General features: G+C 41.1%; 1 protein-coding gene across 1 annotated transcript in view; it reads right to left on the minus strand.

Annotated features, from left to right (window-relative positions):
- Nucleotides 1–9,627: 9,627 nt before the first annotated feature.
- EGLN1 (egl-9 family hypoxia inducible factor 1) overlaps nucleotides 9,628–21,065 on the minus strand; it is a 73,965-nt gene continuing 62,527 nt past the window's right edge. The window contains exons 4-5 of the mRNA XM_061624490.1: nucleotides 13,520–13,587; nucleotides 9,628–12,142 (exon numbers count right to left, since the gene is read on the minus strand). Coding sequence (XP_061480474.1) covers nucleotides 12,078–12,142; nucleotides 13,520–13,587 — 133 coding nt within the window. The 3' untranslated portion in view covers nucleotides 9,628–12,077. The remainder of the gene's footprint in view (nucleotides 12,143–13,519; nucleotides 13,588–21,065) is intronic.

Consider the following 21,065-nt stretch of genomic DNA (forward strand, 5'->3'; position numbering starts at 1 on the left):
AAACAGCATGTTGTGCTTGTGGGAGTTCAGACAACATACTCAACTCTTAACAAGTACCCTGCAGATGTAGGACCATTCTGTTTCAGTGATTTGATGTGACACTGCTATGCTAGACTTTCGTCTTGAGCAGTAAAGTTACAAGACAGGCCTGGTCTCAGCAATCTGCATGGCCAAACGTCTGTTAGGATCTGTGTGCTGGCAAAAGGCCCAGCCACTGACATGAGCTCCTGGAACTGGGCACTAATGGCAAGGAGGAGGAGCACCATCTTCCTGTTGGTCAGCCAGCAGTTATTTCATCAGGCTGTTTTTTATTACTCCTTGTCATTGCTCAGGAAAAGGTGAGTGGTCTTCAGCAATGAGGAGAAGCTGCAGCGAGTCCAGTGGGTAAATCACTGCTAGATATGGGAGTGACCGCTGAGGAGGAGAAAGTGTAGCAGCTGCTGCCAGTGGGTTGGTGAAGATCTATGATCCCTTCCCCACTTTAAGAGGTATATTGCCTATGTGTCTTCAAAAATTCAGAACCAGTACATCTCCCTTATTGAGCTGATCAGCACTGTGCACCTGGAAGTTTTATTGTATCAGTTTTTTAAAAAATATGCACTCAATAAATTGGAGGGAAATTTTCCAGAAGACTTAATTTAAAATCTGCCATGTGGTGCTAGAGTTCCTGTGCTGCAGTTTCCTCTTTGCTGTTGAACTTAGCAAAAACTTTGCCTTATCAAGGAATGTAATAGGCAGAAAATAAAAGCTAAATTTTGTGCATTAACAAAAATCTAAACTTTTAAAATGACCCCCTTTTGGGGTGGGTATGTTTTCTATATTGACATATGAAGCAGTAAAGTTAACTAAAACGCATTATCGGTGCAACAAGTTACCAAAACTTCTTGGTGCGTACGTACAATGATGAACATTAGAGGGCTTCACTCTTTTTCTCGCATGCCATATATGCAACTTACTTCAAAAATACTGTTACACAGCCATTCACAGCAACGTTGGCTGTGCAGATCAAAATATTAAGTAGAGCTTGAAGCAGGCACTTCTGGTCTAACTAGTTATGCAGAAAACTTCCAAGATCTGTAGTAACAATGAGCATATGAGACTCACTAACCTTTATTGAATATTGCCCAATTTTATGCACTGAGACTGAACTAGAAATACAAAATTCTATGATTAAAAGTTCTAATCCAGGGTTTAAGATGGCACCCTTGAAATATATCCCTGATACCCATGAAGCCTCTGAGCCTCCATCCTCTGGCACTTACTGCTCCCTGGGTCATGAAGTGGTGAGAGTGGTTATGTTCTTCTCTAGTGAAAATTGCAAAGAGCAGAAGGTGATGCCCTTTTCCACTTCCTCTTGCAGCTCTATGTGCTTTTCAATCTCAGATTAATTTGACTGAATGTGACTTTTCCCTCAAAAAAACAAAATGGGTATGTTCTCTCCTGTTTCAGGATGGAAAGGGATGTAGAGGAGGGGTACAGAAGTAACTAGAGGGTATGGCACTCACTCAAAAATCCAAATGTGCCCATGGGATTAAAGATTAGCATCTCTTGTTCTAGTCCTGGTAAGATCTAGGCTGCTTGCATATCCTAAGGAGGGTTAGGATGCATGGAATGCTGGAGGGGCAATAGTTACATAGGAGCCAGAATGTGTGGGCATGGTGCCCCGTATCAACTGCTTAATTGCCAAGTCTCATCAAGAATGGATAATGCTTTCAGGCAGTGTAGTTTTTTTTTAAGAACAACTCCATGACTGATGAAAACTTGCTTTTAAAAAATTGAAGGGTACAAAATTGGGATTCTGAGGAAGGTACCTAATTATGTCTTCAAGACCTTATTGTGGAAATGTGGTAATAGGTGAATTCAGAGTATTGTTAGAAGTATTCAAGCAAAAAGTTTTTATTTATTTAAAATATTGATATCCCACCTTTCTGCCTGACAATACACTTTAAAAGCAGCAGACCAGTAAGTGAAAATTTATATAATAATAATAATAATAATAAAAAATTATTTATGAGTCGCCTATCTGGCCGAATGAACGGCCACTCTAGGCGACGTACATAACACAGTAAAATACAATATAAAAACCAATGAGGACCACAATCAATAATTAATCTAAACACCACCCTTCCAGTTAATAACAGCATTAAAAACTAATCTACCCCAAAGATCCTGTATGCCTGCCTGAACAGCCAGGTCTTCAAGGCCCGGCGGAAACCTATCAGGGAGGGGGCATGGCGAAGATCGAAAGGAAGGGAATTCCAGAGGGTGGGGGTTTATATAGTAAACATAACTTTTTTAATGCATTGACAGCTTGCATAATTGATGGAAAATCTCCACTCTTTCAGCCTTAAAGAGGGTTGCTGTTTTAGTAGGGAAAGAAGCAAGTTCTGGTACTTAAGCAGTATTGTGCAACACTTCTGTTGTCTTTAAGCTGACACTAGATGGTGCTCTATCCAGTGCAGAATTTAAATTCTAAAATAGCACTTTACAGAAAAGGGGATTTCCCATTATTATTGTATATAAAGTTTCCAATGCATGAACACACATGCAGGTTAGAAAATTCAAGGAAATAAGGCTTAAAAGCAAGCTACTGAGTCAATAACTGATGCTACCTAAATACTCCACCATCCACTATTTGATCAACCAAAAGGTAGTGTGGGAGCTCTTTAGGATATCCTGTATCTGAAAGGCCCATGTTACTTCATAAAATTGTGTTTCCTTTGTATACATCATGAGGGGGCAATATGTGAACCATGGCCTAATTTCAGAAAGCCGTCTGCAAGTGATTGGATCAGACTTCAGCCAAGACTAATCTGTCCCTTCCCTGGCAACCTGCTGGGTGGAGAAGAGATGGCAGAGAAAGAAAAGGGGGTACCCCTGCTCCCAACTGGCTTGTGGCTCCTAACAGAATGTAGTCCATGACAGGAAAAAAATAGTTGCCCAGCTCTGATATGCTTGTATGCAAACTTGATTGTTGCAATGAGTGGTTGGGAAAATGTATGTTGTATCAGATGGGCAAAACCATCACAGGCTGTTGCTCCATGTGGAGAAATGCTATGTATGTGTTGATGTTTTTTAAAAAATGTTGTATGAGCTCTGTGACTGCTATGAGGCCTTGTTTTGGTACACTGTTGCCATGTTTGCTGGGTGACAGGTTTTGAGAGGAGACACAATCGCTTTAAGACTCCTCTAGTAGATGGGGCTGTATGTAATTACCCAGGGTGTCTTTAATCATGGTCTGGTGAAGATCAGAAGCGAGCCAGTGACTGAGTGAGTCTGAGGGCTGCCCTGAAGTAAGGTCTTGACAGGGAAGGGACACAAGTGGGGATATAACACTAGCTAAACAGTCCCACAGCCAGGAGTGAAACCAGAGGAACTTTGGGGGCACAGATGTAGATTGGCCTCAGTAGCTGGACTGGTGGTGGAAGTAATCAGCTGGAGTGGAGGTTTAGGGAAATTGGCCTATGAGGAGAGCTACTTGGAGGCTAGTGTCAGTAACAGCGCCCTTGGAGACTTTAGAACCTGTCAGCAAGCACCTATAAAGTCCCAAAATAAGCAACCCTATTCCTTTTTGTAAATAATATCCCGTTAACAGACATACAACATAATTCAAGATTTATACTGACTCTCAGTGGTGGTCATCTCATGCAGAAAGCCTTCCATATACACTACTAGGAGGGTTTAAAGAAGTATTTTGTGGGAACTGGTGGTAAAGGATTACAGAAGCCTGTTTCATGTGAAGTGAAGCTAAGGAACCAGGGGAATCCCTGATGCTCCATAAAGCCAGTCCTCACTTTAATGCCTTGTACATGCATTCCCTCCCAGATGTGAAAGTTGTCCTGTCTCAACATGCACCATAACTTGATCTATTTTGTCTTGATCATTGGAAGATAATAAAGGGCCCTTGTTTGACTTTTGTGTAGCCTCCAAAACGTGCAGTTTGCTAGGCAGTGAAACAGCTAACTTCTCAGTCTTTAGGGATGCTTGAGCATGTCAAGCACTTGTGGCACAACAACTTCGCTATGTAAAATGTATTATTAGTCAGGAATAGACCTCTTTTTCCATGCAAGTGGAGGGAAACCACTTGGTAACAACCTTCTTAATCTGTTGTAAGGACTGGCACAAAATTGAATTAAAGTAGTAACAAACTAACAAAATAAGAGACCTGATAGATCAGACCAAAGGGCAAGGTTCTAGAAAGAGTGGTTGCGGACCAGCTCCAGACACTCTTGGATGAGACCGATTATCTGGATCCATTTCAATCGGGTTTCAGGCCCGGTTTTGGAACGGAGACGGCCTTGGTTGCCCTGTATGATGACTTATGCCGGGAGAAAGACAGGGGGAGTGTAACTCTGTTGATTCTCCTTGATCTCTCAGCGGCTTTTGATACCATCGACCATGGTATTCTTCTGGGAAGACTTGCGGATTTGGGAGTTGGAGGTACTGCTTGGCGGTGGTTCTGCTCCTATTTGGCGGGTCGTCTCCAGAAGGTAGTGCTTGAGGAGCATTGCTCGGCACCCTGGGCTCTCCAATATGGAGTTCCGCAGGGGTCAGTTCTGTCCCCCATGCTCTTTAACATCGACATGAAGCCGCTGGGTGCTGTCATCAGGAGTTTTGGAGTGCGTTGTCACCAGTATGCTGATGACACGCAGCTCTACTCCTTTTCATCTTCATCAGGTGAGGCTGTCAAGGTGCTGAACCGATGCCTGGCTGCGATAATGGACTGGATGAGAGCGAATAAATTGAAGCTCAATCCAGACAAGACTGAGATGCTGTTAGTAGGTGGTTCCCCTGACCGGATGGTGGATGTACAACCTGTCCTGGATGGGGTTGCACTCCCCCTGAAGGAGCAGGTTCGTAGTCTGGGAGTTCTTTTAGATTCATCCCTGTCACTGGAGGCTCAGGTAGCCTCGGTGGCACGGAGTGTGTTCTACCAGCTTCGGTTGGTGGCCCAGCTATGCCACTATCTGGACAGGGAAAACCTTGCTTCAGTTGTCCATGCTCTGGTAACCTCTAAATTAGACTACTGCAATGCACTCTACGTGGGGCTGCCCTTGAAGATGGTTCGGAAACTGCAGCTCGTGCAAAATGCGGCGGCCAGACTGATAACTGGGACCAGGCGGTCCGAACATATAACACCGATTCTGGCCCGGCTGCACTGGTTGCCTATATGTTTCCGGGCTTGATTCAAGGTGCTGGTTTTAACATATAAAGCCTTGTACGGCATGGGACCACAATACCTGATGGAACACCTCTCCCGATATGAACCTACCCGCACACTGCGCTCAACATCAAAGGCCCTCCTCCGGGTGCCTACTCAGAAAGAAGCCTGGAAGGCGACAAGAAAAAGGACCTTCTCAGTGGTGGCCCCCGAACTATGGAATATTCTTCTTGATGAGATATGCCTGGCGCCAACATTATTATCTTTTCGGCATCAGATAAAAACCTCTTCTCCCAGGCATTTTCAGCATTTTAGTAGTATTTAATATGCATTTTAGTGTGTGTTTAATTATGTTTTAATTCTTGATATTTTAACTTATTTTTAAACTGCTTAATATGAGGTTTTAATTGTATGTCAGATGTTTTTTTACCTGTTGTAAACCGCCCAGAGAGCTTCGGCTATGGGGCGGTATATAAATTGAATTAATAAATAAAATAAACACTGTTCTCACAAAGGCCAGCCAGATGCCTATGGGAAGCTTGCAAGCAGGACCTTGGTTGAGGGTGAAGGTCTATTATTTGGAGAACAACTTTTACAGAAACTAGGTAATGTTCATACCAATTGGTTTAAGCTATTACAAGTTCAAGCGTTTACTAATTTTCTGCTACCGATGGGGGGGGGGCTTGTTATATTCGTTGTCATTTTTTGAAGGATATTGGAAAACTTCTTTGGGCAATTTCAAAGGCAAAGTATAATCTATAAAGGTCTTTCATCTGGCACTATGGAATCTACAGTGAGCCTGAAGGACTTATGGGAAAAGGATTTAGGTGCTTACTGTAAAAGATCAATCTTGGAAAGGTGTGGCATAAGCCTCCCATGTGGGTTTTATCTGCCAAAATCAAGGAAGTTATGTTTAAAGTTGTATTCAGATGGTATTTTACTCTGGCAAAAATGGCAGGAATGAATACTGTGCAACTTAACAGTTGTTGGAGAGGTTGTCAAGAGGCAAGGCACCTATTTCTACATGTGTTTATTGGGTTCAAATTTTCCAGGAAATTTCTATTGTTAATCAATTTATTCCACCAAACTCCTGATTAGCTTTGCTATCTATATTTTCTGAGGACATGCTTCAGCTTTCTCATAAAGCAATTACAGTTTTCTTGTTAGCCCTTGCTAAAATGGAATTACTCTTCATTGGAACCATAGTTCAGTATTTACCTTAGGAGGTTGGTGGTGTAAGGTTTGGACCAGTGTATTGTAAGCAAAATTGATTCAATATAGTAGACTGAGTAGGGAAGTGATAAAATATGACACATTTGGTGGCCTGTTTTGACTTACCATATAACTCCAGAATGTACCACACATCTCCCAGACTGTTACTGATCTTTTTGGTCAGAATCATCTTCCGTGCTATTAAACTCTTTATGTATAGAATTAAGTACCCTTCATAATACGTAAACCTACCTTCCTCCTATTTGTGAACATTCGAATGTTTTTTTCTAATGTGTATCTTTGTTCATCTGTCATTGCTCCCATGATTTCCCCCCTTAATGTTTTGTATTGTTCTTATGTTCATTAATTTCAATGGGTCTACTCTGAGCAGGAGTAGCACTGAATATAATTCATTATGATTTGGGGAATGACAATATGTAGTACACACAACAGGCCCTTTGCTCCTATTAGCTTTAGACCACTCATGCTTAATCTGGACCCAATCTGGTAGACAGACCAACAACTTTGCCGCCCTGGGCTCCTGCCGGGAGGAAGGGCGGGATATGTCAAATAATAAATAAATAAACTTGCTCCATAGAGATGGAGAAGCAAGGCTGTTCAGAAATGGGGGGGAAATCTTGCCCACTTTAACCAATATTAATCTAGATGTCACACACAGGATATGACAACACAACATAACCAACCCAATGCAATTCATATTGAGAATATTTCAGGGCCAGGCCAGGCGAGGCGTAAGAGTTGGCATGGCCCTTCTAGAAACACTGGTTAATAAGGAAGCAGTTTTACTCATGTGGATTCAGAGACTACCTATGGTTCAGTGAGAAATGCAGAAGTTTGCATATTTTCCCCAAGGTAACTTGATTTACAAGCCAAAACAGTAAGACTAGCACAGCATGTTCAGATTCCACAATAACGCCACCTCTAATAGCTGAAAGGCAGGGAGAAGTTTGGCAGGTGCTGCTTTTTCCCATCACTGATGTGATCTTCTGCACCTGGGGAATCTCTCCCTGCCTCAGAGCTCTTGGAAGAACACAAGCATTATATAAGCACTAGGAAGGTTTCCAGCTTAGGACTACTACTTTGGTTTTGGATTTGAGTCCTAAGGGCCATCAACCAAAACCAGGTACAAACTAGTAGCTGGGGTAAAAATAGATATAAAACAGCAGTTCTTCAACAAAAGTTCTCAGAACAATTGACAATAAAATCCAAAATAAAACAGCAATAAAACCATAAAATCCTAAGAATAGGAACACAGGAAGCTGCCTTCCACCACGCAAGACCCTTGGATCCCTCTAGCTCACGATTGTCTATACTGAGCAGCAATGGTTTTCTAGGATTTCAGACAGAATACTCCCAGTCCTACCTAGAGATGCCGGGGATTTCATGTAAAGCAAATGTCCTACTGGGCTACTAGCTGCTGAATGAATCGGCAGCAGCATAGTACATAGTTGCAAAACAGGCATAATACAAGAAATATTTCAACTTGTTCACTTGCACATGCTGAACAGATAATGCACATCCTGAGGCTTCTCTCCCATGGGTGGTAATTCCACAATCAAAGAGCCATGATTGAGAAGGTCTTGCTACAAATCACTGGTGATATGCTCCATGGTTAAGGATGGCAGTATCAGTAGGGCCTCTCCTTCAGATGTTAGAGCATGGGCTGGCACATACGAGAAGTGCTCCTTCAAGTAACCACATCACAAGCCAAGTTGGGCTTTATACCAAAGTGAGCATCTTAAATTGGGTCTGGTAGATGCTTATTTTAACCAGAACGCAAGTAGCACAGTGTGGATAATAGTTATTTGGACAGAAATTGGAATTTGGACAGGAAAATTCTAGGACTTGTTGAAAAATAAAAAATGAACTATCACCTGGTCCAGATCATATCTGTGAGTTCTTAGAAGAACTCAAATGTGAAATTTCACATTTCACAGGCTCAAATAACATGTCGCATTCCACTCAGACAACAGGGTTTTCCTTCCCCCTTACTGCTGTAGCTCCTTAAACATACCCCTGAAAACCCTATCCGAGGCTTTGAAGTGTCTTTCAATCAGTAGGCAGTGCAGCTGGGTGGAGTCCCTCAACTCCTCACTGAGAGTGCACAAGTGCTTCCTGCTCATTTAAGGGGCACTTGGTATCCAAGCATTTACTGCAGATGTGGGGAACCTTCAGCCCACAGGCCAAACTTGGGCAACCAAGCCTGCCATTTGGTTTGCAAAGCCATTTTGAGGAGGCCATGCCCATCAGCTCTATAAGCGACATCATCTAAACAACTTCAGAGATGCAAAGGAGAAGAATGGGGAGAATTACAAATCCCTTTTCCACACTCCCACTTTCAACCTCCAATGTCAGGATTTTGACAGGTGGGTATGGCAATCCACATCATATGATTTGCAGGTTGGTTGCCCTGCCCCCCCCCGAAGAAAAAAGGTTCCCCAGTCCTCATTTACTGTTATTGAAAGGACGGCTGCTGGAAGGCTTGGTTTTTACCAGTGAATTGTGACTTTGCTGCCATTTTTATAATGTGTTTTATGATTATTTTTGTGGATTTTTATCAATACAGATTACAAATTATAAAAATACAACATGACCAGGATATGTTCTGCAACTAGATGTTTTTGCAATCTAGTAAGGTGGTGATGAAGTTTGCTCAAGCATGATAAAGGCAAAAAATAAAATTGTGAACAGCAAACCAACCAGATTTTACTTCAGGGTAGTTAATCTTAGCCCATACAAAATCTGTTGTCAGTAGGGAACAGCAGGCAAATTGTGACCCTCTCACTTTACAGGTAGGAACATCCTGCAATGTGTACCATGGTGATCAAAGAGTCTGAAACAATGCCTCTCAGGCTCTAAATTCAATCTATATGGACATACTCTAAATGCCATCTGAACACCCAAAATTCAAGAATAATCTTTTCAGCAGGGTAAACACCAAGGTGGTCTTTCCACATGATCAGAAAATAAATGTTTGCATTGGTAATGCTTAGTAACAAGCTACAGTTGACAGTCTTCTCTCCCCCCAATCCTCTTCTCCTTTAAAAACAATCACAGCTAGCTAATTAAAAACAGGGTTTATAAATGAAACTAACAGGAGACCCTTGACTGCAGCTGCAATGTCACTGACTACTAATAACAGACACACACACACATTTATCAGATTACTAATTAGTTGCTGTGGAGTAGGCTTTAAAATATTACATAATTACAAATAACCACATTGTTTCAAGAACCTTTATACATTTTTAATTAGATTAGCTTTACAAGCAACTTGAAAGCTCTTTCAGTAATGAACACTGCTTTTCAAACGTTACATGACTTTATAGGAAATCTGCAAATGAATTCTGAATTTCTTTGTCTGCTAGATAAAAGTCTTGTGTTTTACAGCTGGATAATGTCATGAAATAAAAATAGCATTATGAAGCTTTATCTTTAACCAGGATTAAACACATATACAGGCCATAAGACAGTTTAAAAATAGTCTGAAACAGGTTCCTGCTTGGTGACGCCCAAGGCGGAAGATTTTAACTGACACATTTTCTAAATGGACATTAGAAAACCCAGTTTGGTGACCATTTGTAAAGTAACAAATTGAGAGATTTAAGCATATTTTAAATCTCCCCAGCAAGCACAAATGTAAGACAATGATACTTTGAACAGAGGGACAAACAAGAATGTAAAGGCTTAAATTGTGCATGTTTAACACATTAAATGTAATACAAAAGCAGTTAAAAGTTAGAAATGGTGTTTCTTAGGCCTAACAGTGCATTGCACTGCTGACCAGACACTAAAGAAGATTTGCACTCCTTGGTCAGGCTTGCAGAGGCACTTACAATAGACAGATTTTCTTCTGACTTACCAGGATGAAGAGAAGAACCAAACTGTTTTGACAGCTAATCATTTGAAAGGGGGTGGGGGAAAGAAAAAAACCAAAGACTTTTGCCAGAAGTTCCCCTAGTATGCTATTACAGTACTGAATTTCCCCATTTTGTCAGTTGTTACTTAACACAATCCTTTTTTTCATGTTTTACATGAATAGTAAGCTTTTTTTAATAAAAATTACTAAGCTTTCCATAGAAAAGGTCTCTAATAAGAGTACAAACTATACAGATGCTAAAATTGTCAAAGTTGTACATACAGAAATATTTCTGTACACTCACATTATTTTGGTTAAGTGAGAGAATCAAGGGACAGATGATGGAATATTTAGGTGGGGAGGCTCATGTTTGTAAGGCTGGCAGAATGTAGAAGCTTCCCTTCAGGGGATTACTTTTGAGCATACACCAATCCCTTAAAAAATACATTTCAAAATATCTGGTTGAATGAACTTTATTCTCTATTGCTTCCTCACTTAAAGTAATTTCTTTTCTTTGCCAAAAACATCTTCATATTGATCACAGGCCAATGCTTTTATTAGAAGAAACAATTTTCAGCAGTAGGAAAATCTTTACATATTAAGCCTGCAGTGATGCACTTCAGTCTTAATGCATTAAATATGCCCTTGATAGTGTAAGAAGGGATCAAGGGGCCCAACTACAAATGAGAAGGGATACTAATGCTTCGGGAGGAATCATCATATCTGATTTTAAGTTTCTTTACCTTACTTATGGTAGTAGAAAGCTAAGCTTTTGAAAATGAGTTAAGATTGAGATCTCCCATTAAGGTAGTAGAAAGGATGTTGGTATATCTAAAAGCCCAAGAAAGCCCTTATATTATAGGGATCTGATGATACTTATGGGCAGTGTCCACCCGGCACTTCATCTGCACAAGCTGCCCTGTTCTTGAATGATTTTCATTCACATCAAATGGCTTTCATTGGTGAAGTTCCCAGTGGACTGCACCCACAGTTCTCAACACCAAAGGACAGTACGGATAACATCAAGTTCACTTAGTGCCAGCCAGTCACTTAGAAAACCCAAATGACACAGATACAGAATGCTTGCTCTCTGGATACAACATATAAAACCACAAATTTAAGAAAGTAATTGACAGCAAGATAGGCATCTGTTTCAGTTTTTTTTTTAAAGTAGAGAAAACACAAACACAATACAGCAGCAATCTTTTAAAAATTCAAATTAGTGTAAGATATGAAAATAAAACAATTGGGTTCTTAAATGGTAATTAAAGTGCTCCTTTTCGGACTTTAAGTGTAAAGTGTGATCATCAGTTACTGGCAATTCTTATTTAAATTAGGTTTTACATGGTAGAACAGTGTGAACAGTAGATTTACAAAACTAGATGAATGCTGTTGTGGAGAATGTTTGTTTTGTTCAATTTTTGATCAGCTGTACCTGGTTATACAAAAATGATTTTAAATTTCACCACTTTTTTTAAAAAAAAGGAGATGATAAATAGCATTGAGCTGGATGATTGAATGGCAAAATATGGATGGAAAACTTCTATGTAGGGCACTTCATGTGTAAGCTGTTTCTTCTCAATGCTTATCTTCCCATAAGCAGTCAACAGGATCAAGTGAAACAATGCATAAGCAACCAGAAATCCATTTGATGAAGCACTGAAACCCATTATTTATTTGTTTATTCCAAACGCTGATTTGGCATTGATTTTCCTTTTTCTCATTATTCACATTCAAAAGTTAATAGACAGCGCCAAGGACTGTTGGGGAGGGAGTGGGGAGAAGGTCCAGGACATAGCACAGGGAATTGCTAGATCTAAGGCTTTATAAAAGGTCTTTCTCATTTGAATCAGAAGGCTTGTTAAGTTCGACCCTCACACCTTTTTCACCTGCAAAACAAAGGGTGGGGAGTTATTAAAACATGGTAATATTATACTAATACTTGTTCTAGAACTGATTCGCACTTTTGATACTAAACTTTTAAATAAAATTCAACAAACACTTTTTTGAAACTCAGAATGCCAGTTTCAATTCAGTTTAAAATACATTTAACTTCTAAGTGGTTAACAAAATGCCTTCAAGAATACAAAGCCATCTAGATGTTGAGGTTGTCGAATTAAATTATAAAATATTCAGATTGGACAACCTCAGCTGTTGCAACAGAAGACACCAGTTATGTAAGGAACTCTTATTTTGACAAGTTACTTTTGTGAGGAATGTTGGTACATTAGCAGTCACATTGAGTTAAGCAGTCACTTTTGCCATGCAGATTGTTTCAGAAATCTTCTGTTAAGTCTAATATTACTCCTTACAAATCAATTCGCCATTTGAGCTGCAACTTGATAAAAGGATTACAGTGGTGCTAACATGATATACAGTGTACAAGATTAAAATATGTGGCTCAATCAATTCTATGTGAATCTTTAGCACAACAGTATACACAAAGCAAGACTCCCACAGTATGGCAAAATCTGACACAATATATGTCAACCTTTTTGACACCAGTCAAATTGATAGTAGGAGATGGTACCACTCTAATCTGTCGATTATGTACACCCTTCCTCTCTCCACAGATTTACATGACAGAAATCAGTTTGCAACCAATTTCTAGCAGTTATTAAGTTGTCCTGCACCAGGCCAGTTGTAAGTAGCTACACTTCTATTTTCTTTAGCAGTCATAGATTTGTCTTAATTCTAAGTAAACAAGTACATTTCAACAGATCTGTTCTACAATTCTTTTGTTCTATATTCTAATTCAACACAATCTTAAATATAATCTAGAGTGCTTTGACTGTATCATCGGTATGCCAAGTTCAAATAAAAAGGGAGTAAAGAAAGACATTGTTAATGTCTGCTTCACAATCATGGAAATCCCTTCCCCTCATGTTTTGAGAATTTCCTAGAAGTGAAGCCTTTTGTGGCTCGGATGTCTTGACCTTAGGAATAAGCAGGACTGAGATAGTTTAAACAGTTTCAATGATGTTTCAATTGGGCATTTTTTATTTATTTTTTGCTGTGCATTTTTAACATAGTTGCTAGCTCTGAGCCACTGGGGTATGGCAGGAGATAAAATGAAATTAAGGCTATTTCCATTTTACAATGCAAGATATATGATCAGTAAGTTCATTTATGAATTACAGCTGTAATATCACTGTACTCAGAAGGTGCTGTTGTCAGTTAATTTCTAAGCTATCCACACTAACATAAAGCTGTTTTTTTTTAGAAAGAGAGAACACATACATATGAAAAACAGGGATATCAGTTACCTGTTAAGTATTTTACTTTAGCACGGGCTCTTTCATCTGCATCAAAATACCACACTGTTATTGCGTACCTTTAAAAGTTAAAAGGATGAAATAATTACACAACATAAAGGTAACACATTTCAACCTTTGAGATTCTTCCGGTTCTATTTGACAAAGCATTATACTAGAACCACCAACAGTAAGTATAGTGTGTACAAAAGTGAACTTATTCTGTGTACTAGTAACTTAATCACAGAACTTAATGGAATCTGCAACTTTACTATCTTGAGTTGCAAATTCCCCATTTCCTAAACAACCTAATTCTTGACTGAGCACAGGTTCAGACAAGCCATATTACTCAATCACAGGGAAATAATGTATACCAAGTAAGCCTCATTACATGGTAAATGAGAGGCACTGTATTTAAGCACAATGCATGTTGGGAATAGCCCCCCAAATGCTTTTCTTCAACTCACTGACCAAATGGCCCCTCAGTCTTCACCCAACAAAACAGATGCCTCCAATGAAGTTCATTCTTCAGGAAATAACAAGAGCCCTGATGGATCAGAGCAAAAGTCTGTCTAGTCCAGCATTTTGTGATCACAGTGGCAAACTGGATGCCGATGGGAAGTCCGAAAACAGGAAATGCGCAAAATAGCATTCTAGTGCTTGTGATTCCCAGTAACTGGTATTCAGAGACATTCCTTGATTTTAGACTGAGGCAGCCAACATGGTGCCTCTCAGATGTTACTGGACTTCAATTCCCATCATCCCTGACCAGAGCTTGGAAGTAACGAGTTACAAGTAACGAATTACTTGTAATTCATTACTTTTTTGAGTAACAAGTGGGTAATTCCTTTACATTTTGATTGTAATAGAACTAGGAGTAATTTTACTACTTTTGTGGAGTAATTGTAACGTTTCCAGAATTACTTTTGGGCATTACTTGGGGGAGAGAAGGGGAAGTCTTCTGCTCCTCTGATTTGTGGATGAAAATCATGTGCCTCAAACTGGGCTTCTGTGCAGTGCCTCTCTTTCCTCATGCTCTGTGGGTGGGTAGGAGACGATGAGGGAGGAGGCACAGAGTGAGCCGGGGTGGAGTGGAAAAAACAATTAAAAAAAAACAGTTAGTGGTGGTGAAGAATGGAGTGGAGGGGAAAAGGATCCGGAGGTCAAGAACATGGATAAATGAGGAGAAGGAGGCAGCAGCAGAATGGAGATAAAGAACTGTGGAGGTGAAAGATGATGAGTGTGTGAGTGAGTGTGAGTGTGTGTGTGTGTGACAGAGAGAGAGAGAGAGAGAGAGAGAGAGAGAGAGAGAGAGAGAGAGAGAATACTGTGCTTGCACTTGGCACACAAAGTGGCCTCCACCACCCTCTCTGGCTACTGTGCTGCATTTGCAGTATTTTAACTTTTTTGCATCTCAGGGGAAAATGTTTGCTTGAGTGAGTGTCCCTTAGTTTGTGGCAGGGCAGGGTCTGGGAGGTGGTTAAGTGAGAGAGATTATGCTTGCTGGCTGAGTGGGAGGGGTTGCCTGAGTGGGGGTGCCTGGAATCCGTGAGTGGGTGGATGGGAAGAAACAGGCTGAAGCTCAATCCTGATAAGACCGAGGTGCTACTTGTGGGTGACAGGGGAAAGTTGGGTGTTGCTGACCTGAATCTTAATGGGGTAAGATTACCCCTGAGGGATCAGGTCCGCAGCCTCGGGGTTGTTCTTGATTCCAAGCTGTCCATGGAGGCTCAGATTTCGGCAGTGAGCCGGGCAGCTTGGTATCAACTACACCTCATACGGAGGTTGCAACCCTACCTCCCTATTCATCAGCTCCCACTGGTGGTACATGCCCTGGTCACCTCTCGATTAGACTACTGCAATGCGCTCTACGTGGGGTTACCCTTGAAAACGGTCTGGAAACTACAACTGGTGCAGAATGCGGCGGCACGCCTGCTTACAAACAGCCGCCGCCGTGATCACATCACGCCGGTGTTAATTCATCTACATTGGCTTCCAGTTGTTTTCCGGGCCCAATTCAAGGTGTTGGTCTTAACCTTTAAATCCCTATACGGTCTCGGCCCAGTTTACCTGAAGGAGCACCTCCAGTACCACCAACTAAGCCGCCCGACCAGATCAGCCACACAGGGCCTTCTCTCCGTCCCACCAACGAAAACAGCTAGGTTGGTGGGGACTAGAGAGAGGGCATTCTCAGTGGCGGCCCCCACTCTCTGGAACTCCCTTCCGTTCGATCTTCGCCATGCCCCTTCCCTAGATACATTTCGCCGAGCCTTGAAAACATGGCTCTTTGGACAGGCCTTTGGGATCCCCGGGGTGGGCTAATTTCTTTATATTGTTTTAAAACTGTCTATTGATGGCCCTAAACTGTTCTGTACTGCTGCTTTTAAAATGATTATTGTTGACTGCACTGTATTTTATTATGTATTTATATTGTATTTGAACTTTAATGTTGTATGTCGCCTAGAGTAGTTTCGGCCAGATAGGCGACACAAACATTAAATTTATTATTTATTATTATTATTACTTGGTTTGATGTGCTAAGATCTGAGTAGTGGCCTCAGCCTCCCTCCCCACCACCCTTACCAGCGGAGAGACCACCATTTCTATCTTATGAATAAAAATAATTATACTACTATTTCTGTATGTGTTTGTTTATTTGCCTATTAGTGAATTTTCCTGCTTTTTAATCCAGGAGGTAAGAAATGGGATCCTGTGCAAGTTTGCTGAGACTGGATTGATCATTTGCATGCTTGTTGAGTTACGTGGGATTTACACACACACACACACACACATACGGCAATCATGCTTAGGATAGGTGAAACTGACCACAGGGGACGGGTAAGGGAGGGGGAGGGAGGGGTGGAAAGGCAGACGGGAGGACTGGGAGGGGAGCAGGCAGGAGGGGGAGGGGAGAAGGACAGATGTGGTCGTTTGCATGTTTATTGAGTTCAGTGGGATTTACTCCCGTGCAATCATGCTTAGGATAGGTAAAACTGACTGGGGGGGAGGGACGGAGGGCTGGAGTGGGCAGGGAAGGCAGAAGAAGGAAGAGGGGAGGAGAAAGGGAGAGGAAAGGGGAAGGAGGGAAAAGGCATGTCTGATCATTTGTATGATTATTGAGTTGAATCGGATATACTCCTATGCAATCATGATTAGGATTGGTAAAACTGACCAGGCTGGGCCTGCCAAACAAGACGTCTTCTGTATCTTTCATAGTTGGGCAGGGGGAAAGGACAATTCTACCTTGTGGTTTTCCCCATTACAATGTTGCAAGAACACCGGCACTTGGCTGACTTTCTCTTCTGCTAAAGATACAGGATCAGTCTCAGACCCTGAACCTGGCAACCCTACCTCCCACCCAAATTTAAAACAAAGCTGTCCCTGGCCACATCCACACCAGGCCTCTATTACACTTTGGACAATCATTATTTATTTATCTATTTATTTAGTGTATTTATATACCGCCCCATAGCCGAAACTCTCTGGGCAGTTTACAATAACTAAAAACATTAAAAACAAATATACAAATTTAAAAACACATCTTTTAAAAACAATTTAAAACAATTTATCATGGCTTCTCTCAAAGCCATGGCTCAAAGCCAATCATGGCTTCTCTCAAAGAATCCTGGGAACTGTAGTTAGTGAAGGGTGCTGAGAGTTGCTAGGAGACGCCCTGTTTCTCTCACAGACCTTCAATCAGAGCGGCTGACTGTTAAGCATTCTCTCAGGGGAATAGGAGTCTCCTCTCAGTACCCTTCACAAACTACACTTCCCAGGATTCTTTGAGGGAAGCCATGACTGTCTCAAGTGAAATCAAGTCTGGTGTGGGCGTGGCCCTCTTATTAGCCAAGCCCAGCAGCTGTGAGGCTATTAGAACACTGACAGTTGGTCCTTACTGAGCATGCCCCGCATTATAATAGGCTTCCAGCCAAAATTTATTAAATTAATTAAAAATCAACCAGGCATTTTTTCAACTTTTACACTGCAGTAGATGAAGGTCAGAGTATGGGGCAAGGTCAGTATTAGGATTACAGGTACTCTGTGAACATGGGTGATTTTTAATGAATTTCAACAGATTATGAGAACTCGCAGAAAAAAGTCCAAAAGGGCTCTGAGGTTTTTTCTCTCTTTTTAGACTTTGAACTCTGGATTCTCTCTGACTGTTTTGTGTATCGCCATGAAAATTGACAGGGTTGTTAAGCAAGCGTTTCTGAGTTCAGAACTATAAGTTTTGTAAGGTTTTGTTTTGAAATGAGCTTATGGGAAGCCTCAGAATGGCATAGGGGGATATTTTCCATTTAACATTGCGGAATGTGAAAAATCCCCTCTGACTATAGTATACAGCCACTCTCGTGGCTGTATAATACCTGGGAGTAAGCCACTAAACTCAGTGAAACTTACTTCTGAATAAACATGCACAGATTAGGCTGCACATTCTATTTTACTTGAAAGTTTACATATATTTCAGCCTGTTAAAAATTGATATTTTAGATTTAATGAAGTAATATAGAAGAGAACAGGATCAAAGAGAACATACATTTAGCATAGTAGGTCACCCTACATGCAATTATTTCCAGGGATTTTTAGAAGGAAACTTATGCTACCCAATGATTACATAAGTCCCAAAGACAATTCACAACACTAAAACAAATTCAATATGTAAAAAACCATCCCAAATGAGAATGTGTAAGGAGGTACTTTATTATAAAATACCAAACTTGGGTGGCCCTATGTCAATAGCTTACAAACCATACCAGCTCACCCATAATATCATCATGGGTGGGGTGTTTCCATCTTCCCCACCACCCCCTGCCTTTGGAGGGCTTGTAAGTGTTGCTGCAGGAGTGGGACTCTGGATACCATCATGGGTGGGGTGGTTCCAGTTGCTGCACCACCCCCTACCTTTGGAAGCCTTATAAGGAAGAAGACAGGAAACTCCAGATTATGCTGGGAGACAAGAGGCAGTGTGTGTGTGTGCACGGAAATGCACACACAAATACATGGCAGCAATGACAGCTCAATGAAGAATCTGCCCAATGAAGCAGTGAGTGAAGGTTTCACTCATGTTTTATTGACTAGTGACACAGAGGGGGTCACTTAATTGTTGTTTTTGGCCAGTGGTGGTTCAGAGAAGTCAGAGCAGTCTGAGTTGGGAGTTACAATCTCCAATACACACGCACCACAGAACACCCCCACAAAGGGATGGGACAGATAAGGAACACAGCACATTTTGTTACAGTTCCCATTTATATTGTTTTGTATGTGCAAACTATCAGCAAGCAGATGGCACCACTCCTTCTCATTTCAACAGAATGTTAATTATAAGATTTAAAAGTACCAAAGAACTGAACTCCAATCACTCAGAAAACAAGAAACATATTTTACTGTAGTGATACATTTTACAGCCTAGGTGTGCAAAGTTTTGATTTCAAGAGACATTCACAGTATTTCCTCTACTATCACTCACAATTCATATATGCACTTTCTAAAAAGCCAAATCTTCATATTTTCCTATATTATGTGAATAACAAATGTATGGTCATGTAACATAAAAAGTATGTTCTAAATAGATTCTAGTATATACAGTGCCTTGCAAAAGTAATCAGACCCCTGACCAATGCTCTCATATTACTGAATTACAAATGATACATTGTAATTTTGTTCTGTATGATATTTTATTTTGAAACACTGAAACTCACAATCAATTATTGTAAGGTGACATTAGTTTTATGTTGGGAAACGTTTGTAAGAAACATAAAAAACTGAAACATGTTTCTTGCATAAGTATTCAGTCCCTGTGCTGTGGAAGCTTCCAGTTTACACAGATGAAATAATGCCCTATCAAGGACACAGTGACCTTACCATTGGCCTCCACCTATGAACCATTAAAGTTGCTGTCACACTGTCAGGATAAAAACCCCACTGCTGAACAATCATTGATCAGCCTGTGGATCTGAAGGAAAATGAAGACCAAAGAGCATTCTACAGAAGTGAGATATAACGTAATACAAATGCACAGATTAGGAAAAGGGTACAAAATAATATCCAAGTATTTGGATATCCCAGTGAGCACAGTTGGATCAATAATCACATAGTGGAAGCTGCATCACACCACCCAGGCACTGCCAAGAAAAGGCCATCCCTCAAAACTCAGCACTCGAACAAGAAGGAGACTTGTGAGAGAAGCCACAGAGAGGCCAACAATCACTTGGAAGGAGCTACAGAGTTCAGTGGCTGGGAGTGGAGTAATGGTGCACCAGTCAACCATATCAAGAGCTCTGCATAACACTGGCCTGTATGGGAGGGTGGCAAGAAAGAAGCCATTACTCAAAAAGTACCATCTGAAAATATGTCTGGAGTTTGCCAGAAAGCATGAGAGTGCCCCAGGTGCAATGTGGAAAAAGTGTTTGTGGTCAGATGAGACCAAGATAGAGCTTTTTGGCCAAAACTCAAAGCGCTATGTGTGGTGCAAACCTAACACTGCCCATGCCTCAAGACACATCATCCCCAACATAAAACCAATGTCCCCTTACAATAATTGATTTTGAGATTCAGTGTTTCAAAATAAAATATCATTCAGAACGAAAGTACAATGTACCATTTGTAATTCAGTAATATGAGAGCACTGATCTGGGGTCTGATTACTTTTGCATGGCACTGTACCTGTTTCAGGCTTTCTCTTAAGTGTATCAATTTAGGAACTGCCTAGTAGCAATGCCATTATCAATACATTTATATCCAACTTTTGGCATACATGGTTCTTCTCTCCCCATTTTATCCTCACAATTGTGTGATGTAGGCTAGGGTGGCTGAGGTCACCTGATGAGCTTCATGGCCAATTAAAAATTTGTCTCCCAGGTCCTAGTCCAACATTCTAGCCTCTGCATCACACATTGACCCTTATAATCTTATAAATGCAGCTATTTTTATCCTCCTTTTCAGTTTTACCAAAAACATAGCTAACACACGTCTCTTAACTATTCATGGAAGGCCTCACTGATCAATCCCTACCCCTTCATCCACTTTATATGACTTTTAAATTCAAACCTGAAACAAACTGACAGTGCATTCCTATATGTGCATCCTCAGAAGTCTCAGAGAAGAATAGGATTGCAGCTTAAATTGAGGGGGGGGGAAAGCCCAGTGTACAACAGTATCTCTCCCTACCACCTGATTGCAGGGAGGGAGTGCTCATCCGGTGCCTGGAAGCTGTGAAGGGCTGCATGTGGGCTAACAAACTGAAACTTAATCCAGACGAGACGGAAGTACTGCTGGCCAAGGGAAAAACTGCACCACGGACGGGGTTGCAACCTGTTCTGGATGGGGTTGCACTCCCCTTGAAGGAGCAGGTCCGCAGTTTGGCAGTCCTCCTGGATCCTGCCCTGCTGCTTGAATATCAGGTGGCTGCGGTAGCCAGGAGTGCTTTTGGCTAACTCAAACTGGTCTACCAGCTGTGTCCGTTCCTGGAGGCAGTTAACTTGGCCACAGTGACACATGTATTGGTGACATCGAGGGTTGATTACTGTAACACACTATGTGGGGCTGCCTTTGAAAACAG

Source organism: Rhineura floridana, chromosome 4, assembly GCF_030035675.1.
Source record: "Rhineura floridana isolate rRhiFlo1 chromosome 4, rRhiFlo1.hap2, whole genome shotgun sequence".
NCBI classification, from domain to species: domain Eukaryota; kingdom Metazoa; phylum Chordata; class Lepidosauria; order Squamata; family Rhineuridae; genus Rhineura; species Rhineura floridana.